The sequence below is a fragment of the Delphinus delphis genome, chromosome 10 (genome assembly GCF_949987515.2).
Source record: "Delphinus delphis chromosome 10, mDelDel1.2, whole genome shotgun sequence".
NCBI lineage: Eukaryota > Metazoa > Chordata > Mammalia > Artiodactyla > Delphinidae > Delphinus > Delphinus delphis.
This window is the reverse complement of record NC_082692.2, coordinates 78,695,236-78,710,006: the sequence shown is the minus strand read 5'-3', so window position 1 is coordinate 78,710,006 and position 14,771 is coordinate 78,695,236. Positions and strand designations below refer to the sequence as shown.

The following is a 14,771-nucleotide window of genomic DNA, read 5'->3' as shown; positions in this document are numbered from 1 at the left end:
GAGGCCGTGCTGAGATGCTGTGTTCTTCTTCCCTATCTTAGAAAGTACTGTGTGGATAGATTCCTAAGGTTCGCTGCAGCTATGTAGGAACCGGGCGTCCGGAGGCTTCACCTGGCTTAACAGTCACAGACTTAGTTAAGATAAAAATGTAAAGGCCAAGACACAGAAGACAAGTACATACAGGCCAAGGGGGAGGGGAGATAAACAGCTCCTTGCTACACCTGATCCAGATTTGATGTTAGACTATTTCAGGCAACAGGGCCCTATTCTCAATCTAGATAAATAAGTTTACGTTTCTGACTATTAAATGAATACATATTATAGGAAATACATTTAAAAGGCAAAAAGAAAAAAACTTATTTCACCATCAATCTATTTTAAGGTTTTATGCGTTTCTTTCCAGTTTCTCGACGCCTGCGTTTTAAGACTAGTTAAAGCCCAGAGCTTACACTGGTTTTGTTTTTCCACTTCATATTATAGCAGAAGCATCTGCCCATGTCAGTAGCTGTGGATGAGGATTTCTTCAGGTTCCATTAGTAATTGTATTGCCTTGAGAGGTGAGGAAGAAACATACATCAAAGATGTCTGTGAGGGGCACATGCAGTGATAAAGCAAAATAAAATGGTCTACTGTTCCCCTAAAGCTGACAGTGAGGATACATTTTCCTTCCTGGGTTACTAAGCTTTATCTTCCTAAGCAAGATAAAGTGGTTGTTGAATAGATAGGTAAGATTCTGCCGCTCATAAGTGAGCCTGAGGTGTAAATAAGTTCAGGGAAAACTAGTTCCAGCTCTGAAGAGGTGGACCCAGGGGCACTCGTCCCCGAGGACATGCTTTTATGGCAGGTGGTAGGGGAGACACTCTTGGCGCCCCCTTTGAGGTGGGATTGGGACTTGTGCATGTGGCTTGTTCAGACAAACATGTGGAGACCACTTATATCTTGTCTCCTGTTTGATCAAGTAACAAAAGTTAAGGTCTAGAAACACTCAAACCATGTTCCCCAGGGCGTTACTACTGTTGCCTCTTTTACCACCCACATCTACCCAGGAGCAAGATGTGGGCAGGGTTACTGCCACTGGCTCTTGGGTTTCCTTCCAGGGAATTTGAAAAAGGTGCTGCTTCCTCTGTATGGAGAGCATTCCCTCCATCTGTTAGCAACTTGTAATGCACCGGTTTTGTTACTGACCTTTGCTAAACATCTTTATAATTAAAATACAAATAGGCAATGACTGCATTGTGAACACTGCCCTCCCAACCTGTTCCTGCCAGTTACAAGGCCATGTGCGGTGTGGTGCAGCGCTGGCTGTGTGGTAGCCCTGCTGAGAAGACCAGGTGAGCATCCTGGGCTGGTACTGATTGTAACTGGGGTTTGAATTGCTAACACTCCCTGCCCCCCAGGCCTACCAAAGCTACTGCCTTCTATTTAGTCATTGAACAAACATGGAGCGTTTGCAATGAGCCAGACCCTGCGCTAGGCCTGGGCAAATCAAGAGATGAATGGGCCATGGCGTTTACCGTCTGCAAGCATACCCTCCACTGGTGATGGCGGGCGGTGGGTAAATGGAAAAATGCAATATAGGGGAATCTACCCTTTAGGTGCCTGAGTTTTGGAGCATTTTTCCCAGAGCTAGGATTAGGGTGAGGTGAGTTAGGCAGAGATGTGTACGTGTAGGATAGGATCCTATCTTTAAAAGGATTTTCTGTTCATCATGGACTTTTTTTGCATTCATTTTGATTCTTTAATTTATTGCCTAAAAATCTTGATTACTGAGTTTGTGGGCACCCCTGTAAATTTTGCTCCTGAGGCCAAGACCTCACTCCCTTCACCAAACTTGAACTCAAACCAAACCTTGCCCTCGGGGCACTGAAGGTCATCAACTAATACATACAGCGGGGGAGGGGGGCGGTATGGAAGCTGCGTCATCCTCTTGTTTTGGATTTGGGGTACAGGTAGACTGGCCTTGCCACTAATTTGCTGCATTCCCCCCGCCAAGCTGCTTTTCTTCACTCAAGTTCAGTGTCTCATCTGGAAGAACACTAAACTGGGGGAATTATCTTTTTGACACAGACAAGAATGTCTTCTTTTGACAAATAAGTAAACAAGATCATTTCAATGTATGCTACATGCCATATGAGGGAGTGCGTGTGTGAGAGATGTTACAATGGGGGATCAGGAAAGTTCTCTCAGGGGAGGTGGTGAGCTGAAACATCAACGTTAAGTGGACACCATGGCTTGCAATTTTTTTTTTTACAGCTGATTTTAATGAGCCCTTAGTTTGTGCCTGTTATAACATGTATAACAACTATTAGGTGTCCCAGCTCATCTTTCTCAACAATGCTGTGAGGTTAGGACTCTTGTTATAGCTTTTAAAATTGATATGGATAAGGAGACAGAAGCAACAAGAAGTCAGTTAATTTGGGAAGATTACTAGCTAGCAAGTGGTGGAAAAAGAATGGGCACGTGGTCACGGGGAATTCAAAGCTTGCCGTCAGTGGTTACTTAATGAGCATCTCCTGCAGAAGTAGATATAGGGCCATTTTTCATCCTGCTTCGTCTCATTTACCAACACTTAGGAAATACTAAATAGATTCCACGCATGGTGCAGACTTTTAAAAGAGTCCACTTTGGGGGTGATGGGACTTCGGTATCTTGATCGTGCTGCTGGTTACAGGTCTGTATGAATTCGTCAAAACTGGCAGAACTGTGCACTAAAATGGGTGATTTTTACTGTAGGTGAATTATATTTTAATTAAAAAAACAAAATCTCCACGCCCAACCCTCCACCTCCACCCCCTATCCCAGGTACAGCAGCAAGGGCCTTGAAGTGGTCCGTGCCTTTAACTTACGTGGCGAGGGTGAGGGAAGAGACTTCGGGGGCGGGCCCAGGTGAGGGAAGGGAGTAATCCCCGCTGGGCCGGCCGGGAAGCAGGGGAAGGGAGAAACTAGGCACAGCTGGGCGCCCCCCGGGGAGCGACGGGAAGGGCCCGTGGACCGCGGGGCGAGCCCGGGGAGGGCGGGGGGATGCCGGGAGAGAGGGAGGGACCTGCGGGCGGGAGGGCGAGAGGCACAGGCGAGGGAGGAGGGCGAGGCGTGTGCTCCGGAGCCAGCCTGGGGCTGCGAGGCGGAGACAGCCCACCGGCCGCCGAAGGTGCCCGCCGAAGGTGTCCGCCCAGGCGACCCGCCCTCGCGGCCGCGGTGCGGACGGACCGACGGACGGCGCTGCTTGCAGGAGGCGCCCGGACATGTTCAGCCGGAGCTCCCGGAAAAGACTCTCCAGCCGCTCGGTGAGTGTGCCCCGCCCGAGCGGGGCCAATCCCCGGGTACCCCGGCCCTCCGCGAGCGCCCCAGCCCAGACTCCTTCCGCCCGGCGGCCGCGCACCTGTGGCCCCAGGTAAGCCGGCCCCGCGGGCGGGGGTGTGGCCCGGGCGCGCGGGACAGCTCGTAGGGGCAGACGGGGTTAAGTCCGGATCCCGAGTCCCGGGGAGAGCCACACCGGGAACCGTGACCCTGAATGTCACCGCCCCCCGCACCCCTCCTTCGCCCCTTCCCTTAAGGCAGGTCGCATTCCCAGCACCCAAGCTCCAGCTTCTTGGAGCTCTAGCCGCGGACTTGACTTCGGGGCTGTTTTTTGGGGTGTCCCGTGCTGCCCCCTTCCCGGGAGCCCTAGCCTGGTCTAAGGCGAGCGCGCTATGGTCGCTTCTTAGGGACTCTGGGAAGCAGAAAGGTCTTGCTTTTGTTCCTTAGAAACCCGTGACCAAGGTGTCTGGGGGAGACAAAGCCCCAGCCAGGGCCATTTCTTGGTGGCTTGGTGCCCACGCCAGAGACAGCCCGCCTAGACTTCCCCAGGCGAGAGACCACCCCAGGGGCACCGGCAGCGCCCCACCCCAAACCCCGTACCTCGGAGAGGAGCTTCAGAGTCAAATCAGAGGAGGTGGGGTGGGAGAGGCAGGCCGTCCCGCCTGGGGCACAGTGGGGCTCTGGAGGGAGCCCCGGCGGCGGAAACATGCGTGTGTTGTCTTTTTGTTTTGAAGTTGACCGGACTGGGGCGGATTGAGAGAGGCCAGCCATGTAACGCCTGTGGTGACCAGTGCCCAGGGTTCGCCTTGCATAAATGGAGGTAGGACCCCTTACATGGGATTCCTAAAGACACACCACTGCAGGGGGGAAATCTATACATATATGTCATATATGTGTATATAGGAACACAGGCACATTTTTTGCCTTTTAAATTCACGCGTAAGTCACATGGAAAGAATGCAAAGGCTGTTCTTTTAATAGTGGGACTACATCTGCTACAAATATTGAAGGTGGAAGTGGTGACCAGACACTGAGAATGCAGGAGAGCCGGGCTCAGGCTGCATTTCCCTGATGTGAGAGTTTTGGGTCTTTTGCACCCACCCTCTGTGTTTCTAAGTCACTCTGTCCCAAGCGATTCAAGGCACGACAGTTTTTCCAAGTGCCGCAGTACAGCATGTGTAGGATTCCTGGGACTAGCTGGTGTTTTCCAATTGTGTTTTTAATTCAGCCTCTGTAACTCTGGGTCCCAACCACAAATCCACCACTGCCTGCCTGTGCTGTGTCAACCCTCTTCGGTGGCCAGATGTTTCTTATTAATGTGCCGTGAATGTTGACTTCCAGGCAGCCCCAGCCTGGATTGGAATGATTATGTTTGGGGGACAAGGGATCTGGGTGCCCTCCCAGTACATCTGGCTGCTGGGGCTCCGGCTGGGAAAAGTTAGGGTGCAGGCTTACAGGCCCTCTGTTTGGCTATATAAAGAGAAGAGATGGAGCCTTCTTGGCAACTTCATGAAAAGGCCAGAGCCGTTGCAGGAGAAAATTCTGCAACATTGGAACCCGTTCTCTCTTTGCTTAATGCATCTTCCTGCCCCCCACCCCCCATGTCCCTTTGAAGAATGCTGTTTCTGGATACTGGGGAGAAAGGCCTGCCTTGATTTGGTGTGGTGTGGTTTGGTTTTTTCCCCCCTCTGTGTGTGCTTCTCTCCTTTCTCCCAATTGGTCATGTGTGCTGGGCACCCAGTTCTAAGGAAACTCCCAACCAGCTCCTTCAGAAATTAGATGCTTTTGTTCCTGCCTCTGATGGGTCTGGCAGCCTCTTTGCCTTTGTTTCAGGACACTGAGTGCAGCCCTTATGGCTCCCTAGCATTTAATAACTTCTGTGGCAGAGGCCAGGCCGGGCGATCTTATAAATATATAATGCGCAGACGTAGGCATCCATCAGTCCTGCCAATGTTGTAGCCCAAATAGGTGTGCTCTGGACTGGCCCCTGGTGTGTCCCCAATGTGAAAGTGGCGCTACATGGGAATAGGTGCAGAAGCGTCATTTTTTTCAACCCGATCCTGTGTGACGGTGCTGATTGCTTCCTGTTTGAACCATCTTGTGCTCTAATGGGGGTGGGAAAGGCAGAGTGATGAACAGGAGAGTGATTTCCGGCTCCTCCCCTACTCTGGAGCCTTTGGGTCAACTTCTGACCAGAGGCCTGTGGGGCAGTGGTACAGTGTGCGTGGGTACCCAGGTGCCCCTCCTTTTGGTCTCTATGACCTCTGACCTCCAGCCACTCTCCCTAGTTCTCAGTTTCCCTCTTCCGTTAAGTGGGAATAATTATGGTACTTAACCTCACAGGTTTATTGTAGGGATGAAATGAGATATTGAAAACACATTGTTCGCGCCATGCCAGGCACACAATAAACATTAGCTACTTTTGTCAATTATTTTTAGCTTCCTCTCGGCTGTTGCCCTGGAGGAATCATAACTAGCTCGCTTGAGGCTGCTGGGCGTCCCCGGTCACTTTAGACTGTCATGACCACAGCTTCGTAGAGCCCCTTAAGCCTTTTTAACCCAGCTGGTTTTGTGAGGGGAAAACGAGCATTTGATTTCCAGCCCATTATGGAGCCTTTCTTTCGGAAAGAGCCTTTCATGAGGCTGAGATGGGTTTTCGTGCAGAAGCAGTTTCTTCACTAGCAGCAGAAAAGCCTCCATGAATGCGGTTTTTATGGTGTTTCCACCCATTGCTGGAAAGGAAGCAGATCCTTGCTTTTTGCCCCCTCCTTTTCCCTCATGGGCATGTTTTGGGTGACCTTTGAGAGAAGGGGGACAGCCATTTCTGGGTTAGGGCACAGTATTCTTTTTGGCAGTTTGAAATCCACAGTGTGCTCCGTTTCTACTCCTCTGACTGGGGGGGGGAGGGGCACTCTGAGCCCCTGGGAGAGACAGTTGTATCCGGATAGGAGGAAAGGCTAGCCTGACACAGGCTGAAAGGCTGCCTTCCGTCTGTTGCAAGGAGACCAAAGGCCTTTGCCCCCAAGTACCAAGGCACCCTAGATATTACGGCTCATGGGTGTCAGCTCGTCCCTCTGCTTCTACATGCTCCCCCTCCCAACCATTGTCCACACAGCAGGCAGCTCCTAAAAGCAGAATGGCCTCGTGTTCCTGCCTGCAGCACTGAAGGTACTGAAGTTCTTGGGAGGAAGCGGGTGGTAAACAAACTTCGCTTCCCTTTCTGGTGTGCTGGAGAGAGCTGGGGCTTTGAAGTCCAGAGAGAGCAGGGCTGTGGTTTTGCTCTGGTTTTGCCAAGCTGTGTGACCTTGGGCAAAAGACTCAGGCTCCCTGAGTTGCATTTTCCTCAGCCGTCACGCTGGGATCTCTCCACTGAACAAATATTTGAGGGCCTGCTGGTGCCAGGTGCTCCGCTGTGCCGGGGATACAGCAAAGAACAAAATAGACAGGATTCCTGCCCTCATTCAACAAATAATTACAATTTAGATAAGGTGGTCCAGAGAGGACTCTCTGAGGAGGTGACATTTGCACAGAGACTTAGATGAAGCAAGGGAGGAGGGTCCTGTTGATTCAAACCTGAGGCAGGAACCGGCAGCATCACCGTCTCACGGGAGCCGGTTAGAAATGTGAAGTCTCAGGCCCTGCCCTGGACTTGCTGAATCTGACTTTAGGCCTTAACAAGATCCCCAGCTGATTCATGTGCAGGGCAAAGATTGAGGAAGGCTGAGTTACAACACCTGGCGCCGCTTCAGCCAGCTGGCTCTCCGCCCTCTGGGGCTTCTGTGTGTGAGCAGAGATGCCTACGGTTCTGTGGAGGGCTGTTATCTTTTATGGAGATTTTCCTGAGGACTCATTCTCCTCCCCCATTTATATTGTCACCCGCACCTTTAGGTGGCAAATGTGGGGAGTTTTAGGATTTCTAAAAAAACAAACAACAACAACAAAACACACACAAAAAAACAAACCCCGCAGGAGTTCCATGTGTTGGAGAGGGCTCATAATCGCCAGCCAAAGCACTCTCCTCCACCTGATGTAGGGCAGCTGGAGAGCAAAGATGGGCACTGCTCCCTACAGGTGACCTGGCCCCAAAAAGCTGCCCCTCGAGGCAGCCCAGGACAAATCCCGCAGTGGCCAGGCTGCTGAGGGAATTCTCATTAACAGGACGATTAAGGCATCTTTGTGGACTGTGGCCAGAAGAAAATCATTAATAACTAGGCACTTAGTGTACTCTGCTTACGAGACGGCTTTCTGAGTGGGGATTAATTGGACTTGCTTGTGTGTACCCACTTTGAGCAGGGAGGGGGAAATAGCCGTTTTTACAGGGACGATTTGCCCTGTGAATGCCTAGGCACTGAGGACTAAAGATGATAATAATGATACGAAAGCAGCATCAGCACTGACAAGGCTGTGTGTGTACTTTGTCCAGAGCTGTCTCCCCACATTTTTATAGATACGTACATTTCTGTTGCATCCTCACCAGAACCGACGAGGCAGATGTGGTGACTTTCCTGATGAGAAACTGAGGCTCACAGTTGTTCAAACAGTGGCCCAAGGTCTCCTGGCTACTGAGAATGAAGCTAGGACTTGGCTCTAAAACCCAGGCTGGTTTCCCTGTGACTCCCTGCCTCTTGTGACTTCTCTATTCTAAGGCAGAGGTCACAGACGAGAGGCCCTGGGCTCACATCCAGCCTGTGGATGGGTTTTGTTTGGTCTGCACAGTGCATTAAATGAGGGGCTTTTTCTAATATGAAAATCCAGGTTTCCAGCTTCTCTTGAAGAATCCAAAGATGTGGTAACATGGGGCCGACTTTCCTATGGGGCAGCACACAAGAGGTCTCCCTTTAGATGGGTGTGACCTTGACTCACCCTAGCCACCAACATTCTAGTCGCATTCGGGGACCTCTTTAAACACTTAGGTGACCTGTCAGGTCCTGGAAGTGACTGGAAATTGTGAACCCTAAATGAGTATTCTCATCTCTCCAAAAATCATATTAAAAAAATAATACCTTCTGTCATATTAGCTGCCATTGTTAAAGCGTTGACACTGCCAGGGGAGTGTCTCACATGCTTCCAATCTTTCACTTGCAACAGTCCTTGGAGTTGGGTGCAATTATTTACACCCCTTCTGATAGTTAAGGAAAGTGAGTCTCAGGTTAAATAACTTGCCTAAGGTTCTGCAGGCCCTTAGTCAGTGGGGCTGTCTGACTTCCAACCCTGTCAGACTTGAAAATTCTGTGTTCTGGACCAGAAATTCTCAAACTTGGCTGGCATATGAATCACCAGGGGATCTTGTTCAAATGCAGATTCTGATTCAACAGGCTTGAGGGCAGAGGACTAAGATGCTGCATTTTTTAACAAGCTCCCAGGTGATGCTGATGCGTCTGGTCCTGGCACATACTTATAATAGGAGTTGGCAAACTCCTATTTGGTCCTGCCGGCCAAATCAGACCCTTCACCTGTTTTGTATGATTCATAAGCCATGCATGGTTTTAACATTTTTTTAATGGTTGGAAAAAAAATCAAAAGAATATTATTTCATGACATATGCAAAGTCTATGAAATTCAAATTTTAGTGCCCATAAATCGTTATCTGAACAGAGTCACTCCCACTTATTTCCATATTGTCCGTGGCTGGTTTTGACCTACGGCAGTAGAGTTGGGTACTTGAAACAGAGAAATGTACAGTTTACAAAGCCAAAAACATTTACTCTGTCCATTTACAGAAAATGTTTGCCGACTCCGGGTCTATGCCACTAGTAAGGGAATATGCAAGTAGCTTCTCTTAGTTTTAGAAGAAAGGAATCTGAGAACCTTTTGGGAGGTTCAGAGCTAAAGGAAACATCCCCTCCAACCTGGTTGAGAATGGTGCTAAAATCAAAGGCAACCAAAGAACCAGGGAACAGACTAAAGCCATTTCTGAAGGGCATGTGGAGATGAGGCTGGCAAGACCGGATCAATGAACCGCCGGTGGATTCTAAGCTCCTTGTAATCCCTTTAACGTTTCAGCTTTGCTGATAAATGTAGATTTGACTCTTGCATTAAAAGGCTGGCTTTCAGAACAAGCCTCCCGGAGTTGCACTTTGATGAGCGGCTGATACGGAAAGCCCAGAGCAATGGTAGCCTTGTGAAGTCATTTTAATTATGCAGAGTGGTTAGTCTGGGGACAACGGCCGCCTTTCCAGGCAGGATGCTTGGCCTCTGAGCGGCTGTTCCCCAAGCAGCGCTCACTGGATCAGCCAGGACTGCGCCTTGAAAAGCATCTTTCCTTAGTTGCCCTGGTAATTGTGTTGATTGATGACTGAGGTGGTAACTTGGGGAGATGCTGGCCTGGTTTCCTTTAGTGGTTGTAATTTGGCTGAGAAATGGGTTCCCACTGATTTTTTTTGCTTGGGCAGGAAAAACCACTCTGTCTCAGTCAACTGGTGTGCCAAGAAAAGGGGAAAAAAAGGAGGTGGGGTGCGTGTGCGTGTGTGTGTCCACGCGCTTGCGCCTAAGAAATTCTTGGAATCTTCTAGGTAGGGAAAGATGCTTAGGAGCTAAGAAATGCTGGTTGGCTCACCTTCCTTATGTCATTAGCATTTGATAATATGCCCGGTAGAAGCGGAAGCACCTAAATAGAGGTTTTTCTTTTGAGGAAATATGTATGTTCATCCCAAAGTATCTGTATTATCTCTGATTTTGAAATAAGACATGGCTATTATAAAAGATTTAAAAATCACAGGTTTCCCTGGTGGCGCAGTGGTTAAGAATCCGCCTGCCAATGCAGGGGACACGGGTTCAAACCCTGGTCCGGGAAGATCCCACATGCCGCGGAGCAGCTAAGCCCGTGCGCCACAACTACCCAGCCTGCACTCTGGAGGCTGTGAGCCACAACTACTGAGCCTGTGCTCTAGACCCCGTGAGCCACAACTACTGAGCCTGCGTGCCGCAACTGCCGAAGCTCGTGCTCCTAGAACCCGTGCTCCGCAACAAGAGAAGCCACCACAAGGAGAAGCCTGCGCACCGCAATGAAGAGTAGCCCCTGCTCCGGCAACTAGAGAAAGCCCACGCACAGCAATGAAGACCCAACACAGCCAAAAATTAAAAAAAAAAAAAAAAAATTACACGAAATTTCAATTTTAAGTCCATAAATAAAGTTTGAATGGAACACAGCCATGCCTATTCATTTAGCATCATCTACGGCTGCTTTTACAGTCGCAGAATTGAGTAGTTGAGACAACCCTCATGGTCCACAGAACTGAAAGTATTTACTAGCTGGCCCTGTACAGAAACAGTTTACTCACCTCCACAGCTAGAAATATATGTTGTTTATGGCTTGGGATTTATTTCTTTAGATTCATTCAAATGATTATTTATTAACAAGATTTTATAGAAAATACACATTTCACATATGGTCTTTTATAGCTTACTTTTTTCTTACTTAGAAATACGTTTTAGGGCTTCCCTGGTGGCGCAGTGGTTGAGAGTCCGCCTGCCGATGCAGGGGACACGGGTTCGTGCCCCGGTTTGGGAAGATCCCACGTGCCGCGGAGCGGCTGGGCCCGTGAGCCATGGCCACTGAGCCTGCGCGTCCGGAGCCTGTGCTCCGCAACGGGAGAGGCCACAACAGTGAGAGGCCCGCGTACAGCAAAAAGAAAAAAAAAAAAAGAAATATGTTTTGGACATCTTTATATGTCCGTGTATAAAGGACATAAAGATCTAATATATTTATTAGCTTTTAGAATCCAGTATGTGGGTTATCATTGAATTAAATATTTTTGGTTCATGGCTGCTTTGGCTGTTTTCCCTTGTTCCTCATTATACACCATATGACAATAGCTTTTCTTATGCTGCGACATGCTGTTGTGGAGCTCTTGTCAAATTGTCCTCCGAAGAGATGTTGCCAACTTCCACCCCCATTCCTTAAAAAATTGGAGTGTATTTGTGTGTTTTCTTTGGGCTGAAACTTTGAAACATCTCCGCTTGTGGAGCAACCTGGCAATTAATCCTTGTTTAATCACCCTGAGTGACAATTTGTGCCTGATGAATAGTGAGAAAACACAGAGCACTGATGTCAGTCATCTTTTTTTTTCAAAACACATTTTATTTGTCTTCAATTCCCAAAGTGATATCCACATTCTGTTGAAAGGTTGTCATTCATCCTTATGCTTCTATTGTTTAAGGTTGGTAGAATGAGGGGAATCTAATGAGTTTGTTATTTTGTGGTCTCAAAAAGCTGGAAGATTATCCTTTAACTCTGCGATTAATGAGTATCCCAGAGGGAATTTCCTGTGAACTGAGGGAGCATTCCCTAAAGGGAATGATTCCTAGGTCATTGAGCATTTTGAGATCAAAAGGATTCTACCTGCATTGTATATGAGAGAGCCATGGGGGTTGAACTCTGGGAAGAAATGTGTATTTCTAGGCAGTGTCATAAAAATTTCTATGAAGCTTGTAAGGGCTGCTGGGGGAGCATTCTAGCTGTGTGGTTAAAGGGACAGGCTTTGAAGATACTTTGCTGGAACTGTAGTCTTGGTTCTGCCTCTTACAGGCTGAGTATCCTTAGGAAAGTGACTTTACCTTTCTGAGCCTTTCTTGGTTTTCTCATCTGCAGTGTGGGAATAGTACTACTTATTACCATGAGGTTATCTTACGTGGTTATTGTGAGAGTTAAATGGGATAGTGTGTGCCTTGTGCCTCATTGGGCATGATGCGTAACGTGGGCTCCATATACGTTTGTGGTTGGAAGAAGGGTTAATGGAAACAGAATTAGATAAGAAGCAAGAACACCTGGGTTCACGGCCCTGACAATTGTAGGTTATGTGACAGAACAAGTCACTTCCCCACCATGAGGCACAGCCCTTCACTTGCTAAAAATAGGGGTGATGATTCTTGTCTTAGGGCCTTAATTCAGAAGAGATAGAGTCGAGTCCCCCCTCATGTGAGGATTTAGGGTCTAAAGGAATGAGACTTCCTGGTGGAATAGCAGATTCATATGGCTCATCACAGACACACCTGGGGACATGTACACTTTAGATGAAATGGAGTTTAGAAGAATTGGACCTTATACGCTCACAGTGTCTTTGCTTAAGTGAAATATGCATATGATGTTTGTAAAAACAATTTGCAGCCTATAACAAGAAGACGACAGTTAGACGCTGCCCTTGGGGTCAGTATATGAAAAGGGGCTTTTTTGTGCCTGGCACCCATGAAAATTCATGTCCAAGGTGAAAATCACACATCATCAAGGCAATACTTAATTCGTTTTACCCAAGCCTGCTTAATAAGTATGAATTTTTGTGGTGCCTAGTGTGCCATGCTGAACACTTCCATTTACACAGTCACCAGTCCTTAAGCAGAAGGTTCCTTTTCTAAGCCATGAGAAACAAGGATATTTATACAATATTTGAACCCTAGATGATACCCTGGAAACTCCTGAGATAAAATCTGGACTGTACCTACATTTTGTTGACATTGTACAGGATTTAAAATTTTGATTAGTTGCCAACCTGTGATATTTTGGGTAAAAATTCAGATTTAAGGTTTTCTCTGGAATAATGAAAAAATTATGAAAATTTCGGGCAATTCGTATTCCTTCCGTTGTTTTAGATAGAACACACGTGTTCAGCTTTTTCCACAATCCCCACCATTCCCTATTGTTTACCTGACCTGCCTCACCCATTTACATTCCTGGCTTCCCGCTATAGTCGTCTGATGTTGTGACTGCTGATTTGAAGAAGTGAGTGAGGGAATAAGTACTATTGGAAGGATGATAAGAACGGCAGATTGGAATAAAGGTGCCACTTGGTGGGAACAGCTGTGCTAATAAGCAAAACATCCAAGCAGCTAAATCCTCCCTGTCCTGGAGATACTCTTGGGATGGAGCTGATATGACTGAGGACCTGCTGTGTGCTTGGCTTCTTTCATGCATCACCTCTTGTCATCCTCAGAACAGTTTTCTGAGGCATGTACTTTATCTTCTCCTTTCTAAATCTGAAGAAACTGAAGCCCAGGGAAGTTAGGTAACATGCCGTAGGTCATGCAAATAATAAGTAGTGGAGTCAGGATTCAAAACCAGGTCTTCAGGGCTTGAGATCACAAATTCTTTAACCAAGAGAGACTCTTAAGCTTTGTCATTTTGACCCTCCTGGTCTAAATAGAAAACAGTACCTTGGCAAAAACAGAATCTTATATTCTCACTGGCCTAGGGATGAGATCTAACTGTTGTCAGGTATCTGAAGAACCCTAGGCAAGTTGGCTTACTTGAGGCTGGGGTCTTAAAGGTGAAACTCCTATAAAATTAGAGGGTGTGGTGTTGAGCTTATTGGGGTATCTGAAAGGTGAGAAATTGAATTAAATGTAATGCGATTTCCAGTAAAAGGCTACTTGCAATTTTCTGATCAGATCTGCATACATTAAAGGAGGCTCCATTCAGCTTGTTTATAGCTTTGGTGTTAAATTGGGGCCTCTGGGGAGTTTGTGAAAGCAGGCAGGTGGGGGGCATTCTTCAGAAATGCCATTTGCATGTTTCCTAGAGGAAACATCCACCAAAGGGATCAGTCAAGGGGAGGGAGTTAACAGTGCATCAGCAGCCAATTTGAGGTCCAAACAAGCTAAAAATAAAGAAAATGGTCATTATCCAGTCTTTGGACCTGTTTTTGAACTTCTGCTCCCCATTGCTTTAACAATTCTGACACCATGTTGCAAAATAGACCCAAGCACATTTGACTGTCGGAAGGCATTTAATGAGAACATTATTTGATTTTATGTTTGGTAAACGACTTGGTGGTACAGAAACTGCTTTCACAATTCTTGAAAACTGACTCATGATGTGTACATGTAACACCCAGAGCGGGTCCTCCAAGTTTGCGTGCTGAGGAATTAGGCCTCCGGGGGACTTTTTAAAAGAATGCAGGTGTTTAATTTCTTCAACGACACTATGAAATGACTCTAATAATATGATTTCTCAAAGTCTTTTGTTCCGCAATCAGGCCCCCAGGAGGGCTCCTGTCATTTGCATCCTTGAGGACTGGGCCTTTGGAGCTTCTCCAGCGACTTAGTGAGTTGTTTGGAAATCATAACGACAGGCTTCTTTCATCTTTAAGAAGTCCCAGATTTGGAGACCAGAGATATCTGGGAGAGTCTCCATCATCTTGGGTCTGGAATATTTGGAGCCACAGGGAAGGACACATACGTATGTTTTCCTTTGCTCTGGGAGACAAAAGCATTTAATAGATGTGTCCACCTGCAAGGGATTTTGGATAATTTTTTTTAAACTTCAAAATCCTGGTGATAACAGAGTTTAAGGCAGTTTTATTTATTATTTTACATTCATTTTGATCCAATTGTTGCGTAAGTGTGCAGTGTAGACAATTTGGAAAATTCAGCAATGTCAAATGATTTATTTTTTTAAAAAAAGAGCATTAACTCCATCACATGAAGAGGAAGGTGTATAGACCTCTTAGCTTTAGGGTGTGATTTCCTTCTAGTCTAGTTTC

At 47.3% G+C, this 14,771-nt stretch overlaps 1 protein-coding gene across 1 annotated transcript in view; it reads left to right on the top strand.

The window, feature by feature from the left end:
• Positions 1-3,112: 3,112 nt before the first annotated feature.
• Positions 3,113-14,771, top strand: part of PRICKLE2 (prickle planar cell polarity protein 2) — a 335,809-nt gene continuing 324,150 nt past the window's right edge. The window contains exons 1-2 of the mRNA XM_060021495.1: positions 3,113-3,284; positions 4,032-4,117. Of these exons, the coding sequence (XP_059877478.1) occupies positions 3,243-3,284; positions 4,032-4,117 (128 nt within the window). The 5' untranslated portion in view covers positions 3,113-3,242. The remainder of the gene's footprint in view (positions 3,285-4,031; positions 4,118-14,771) is intronic.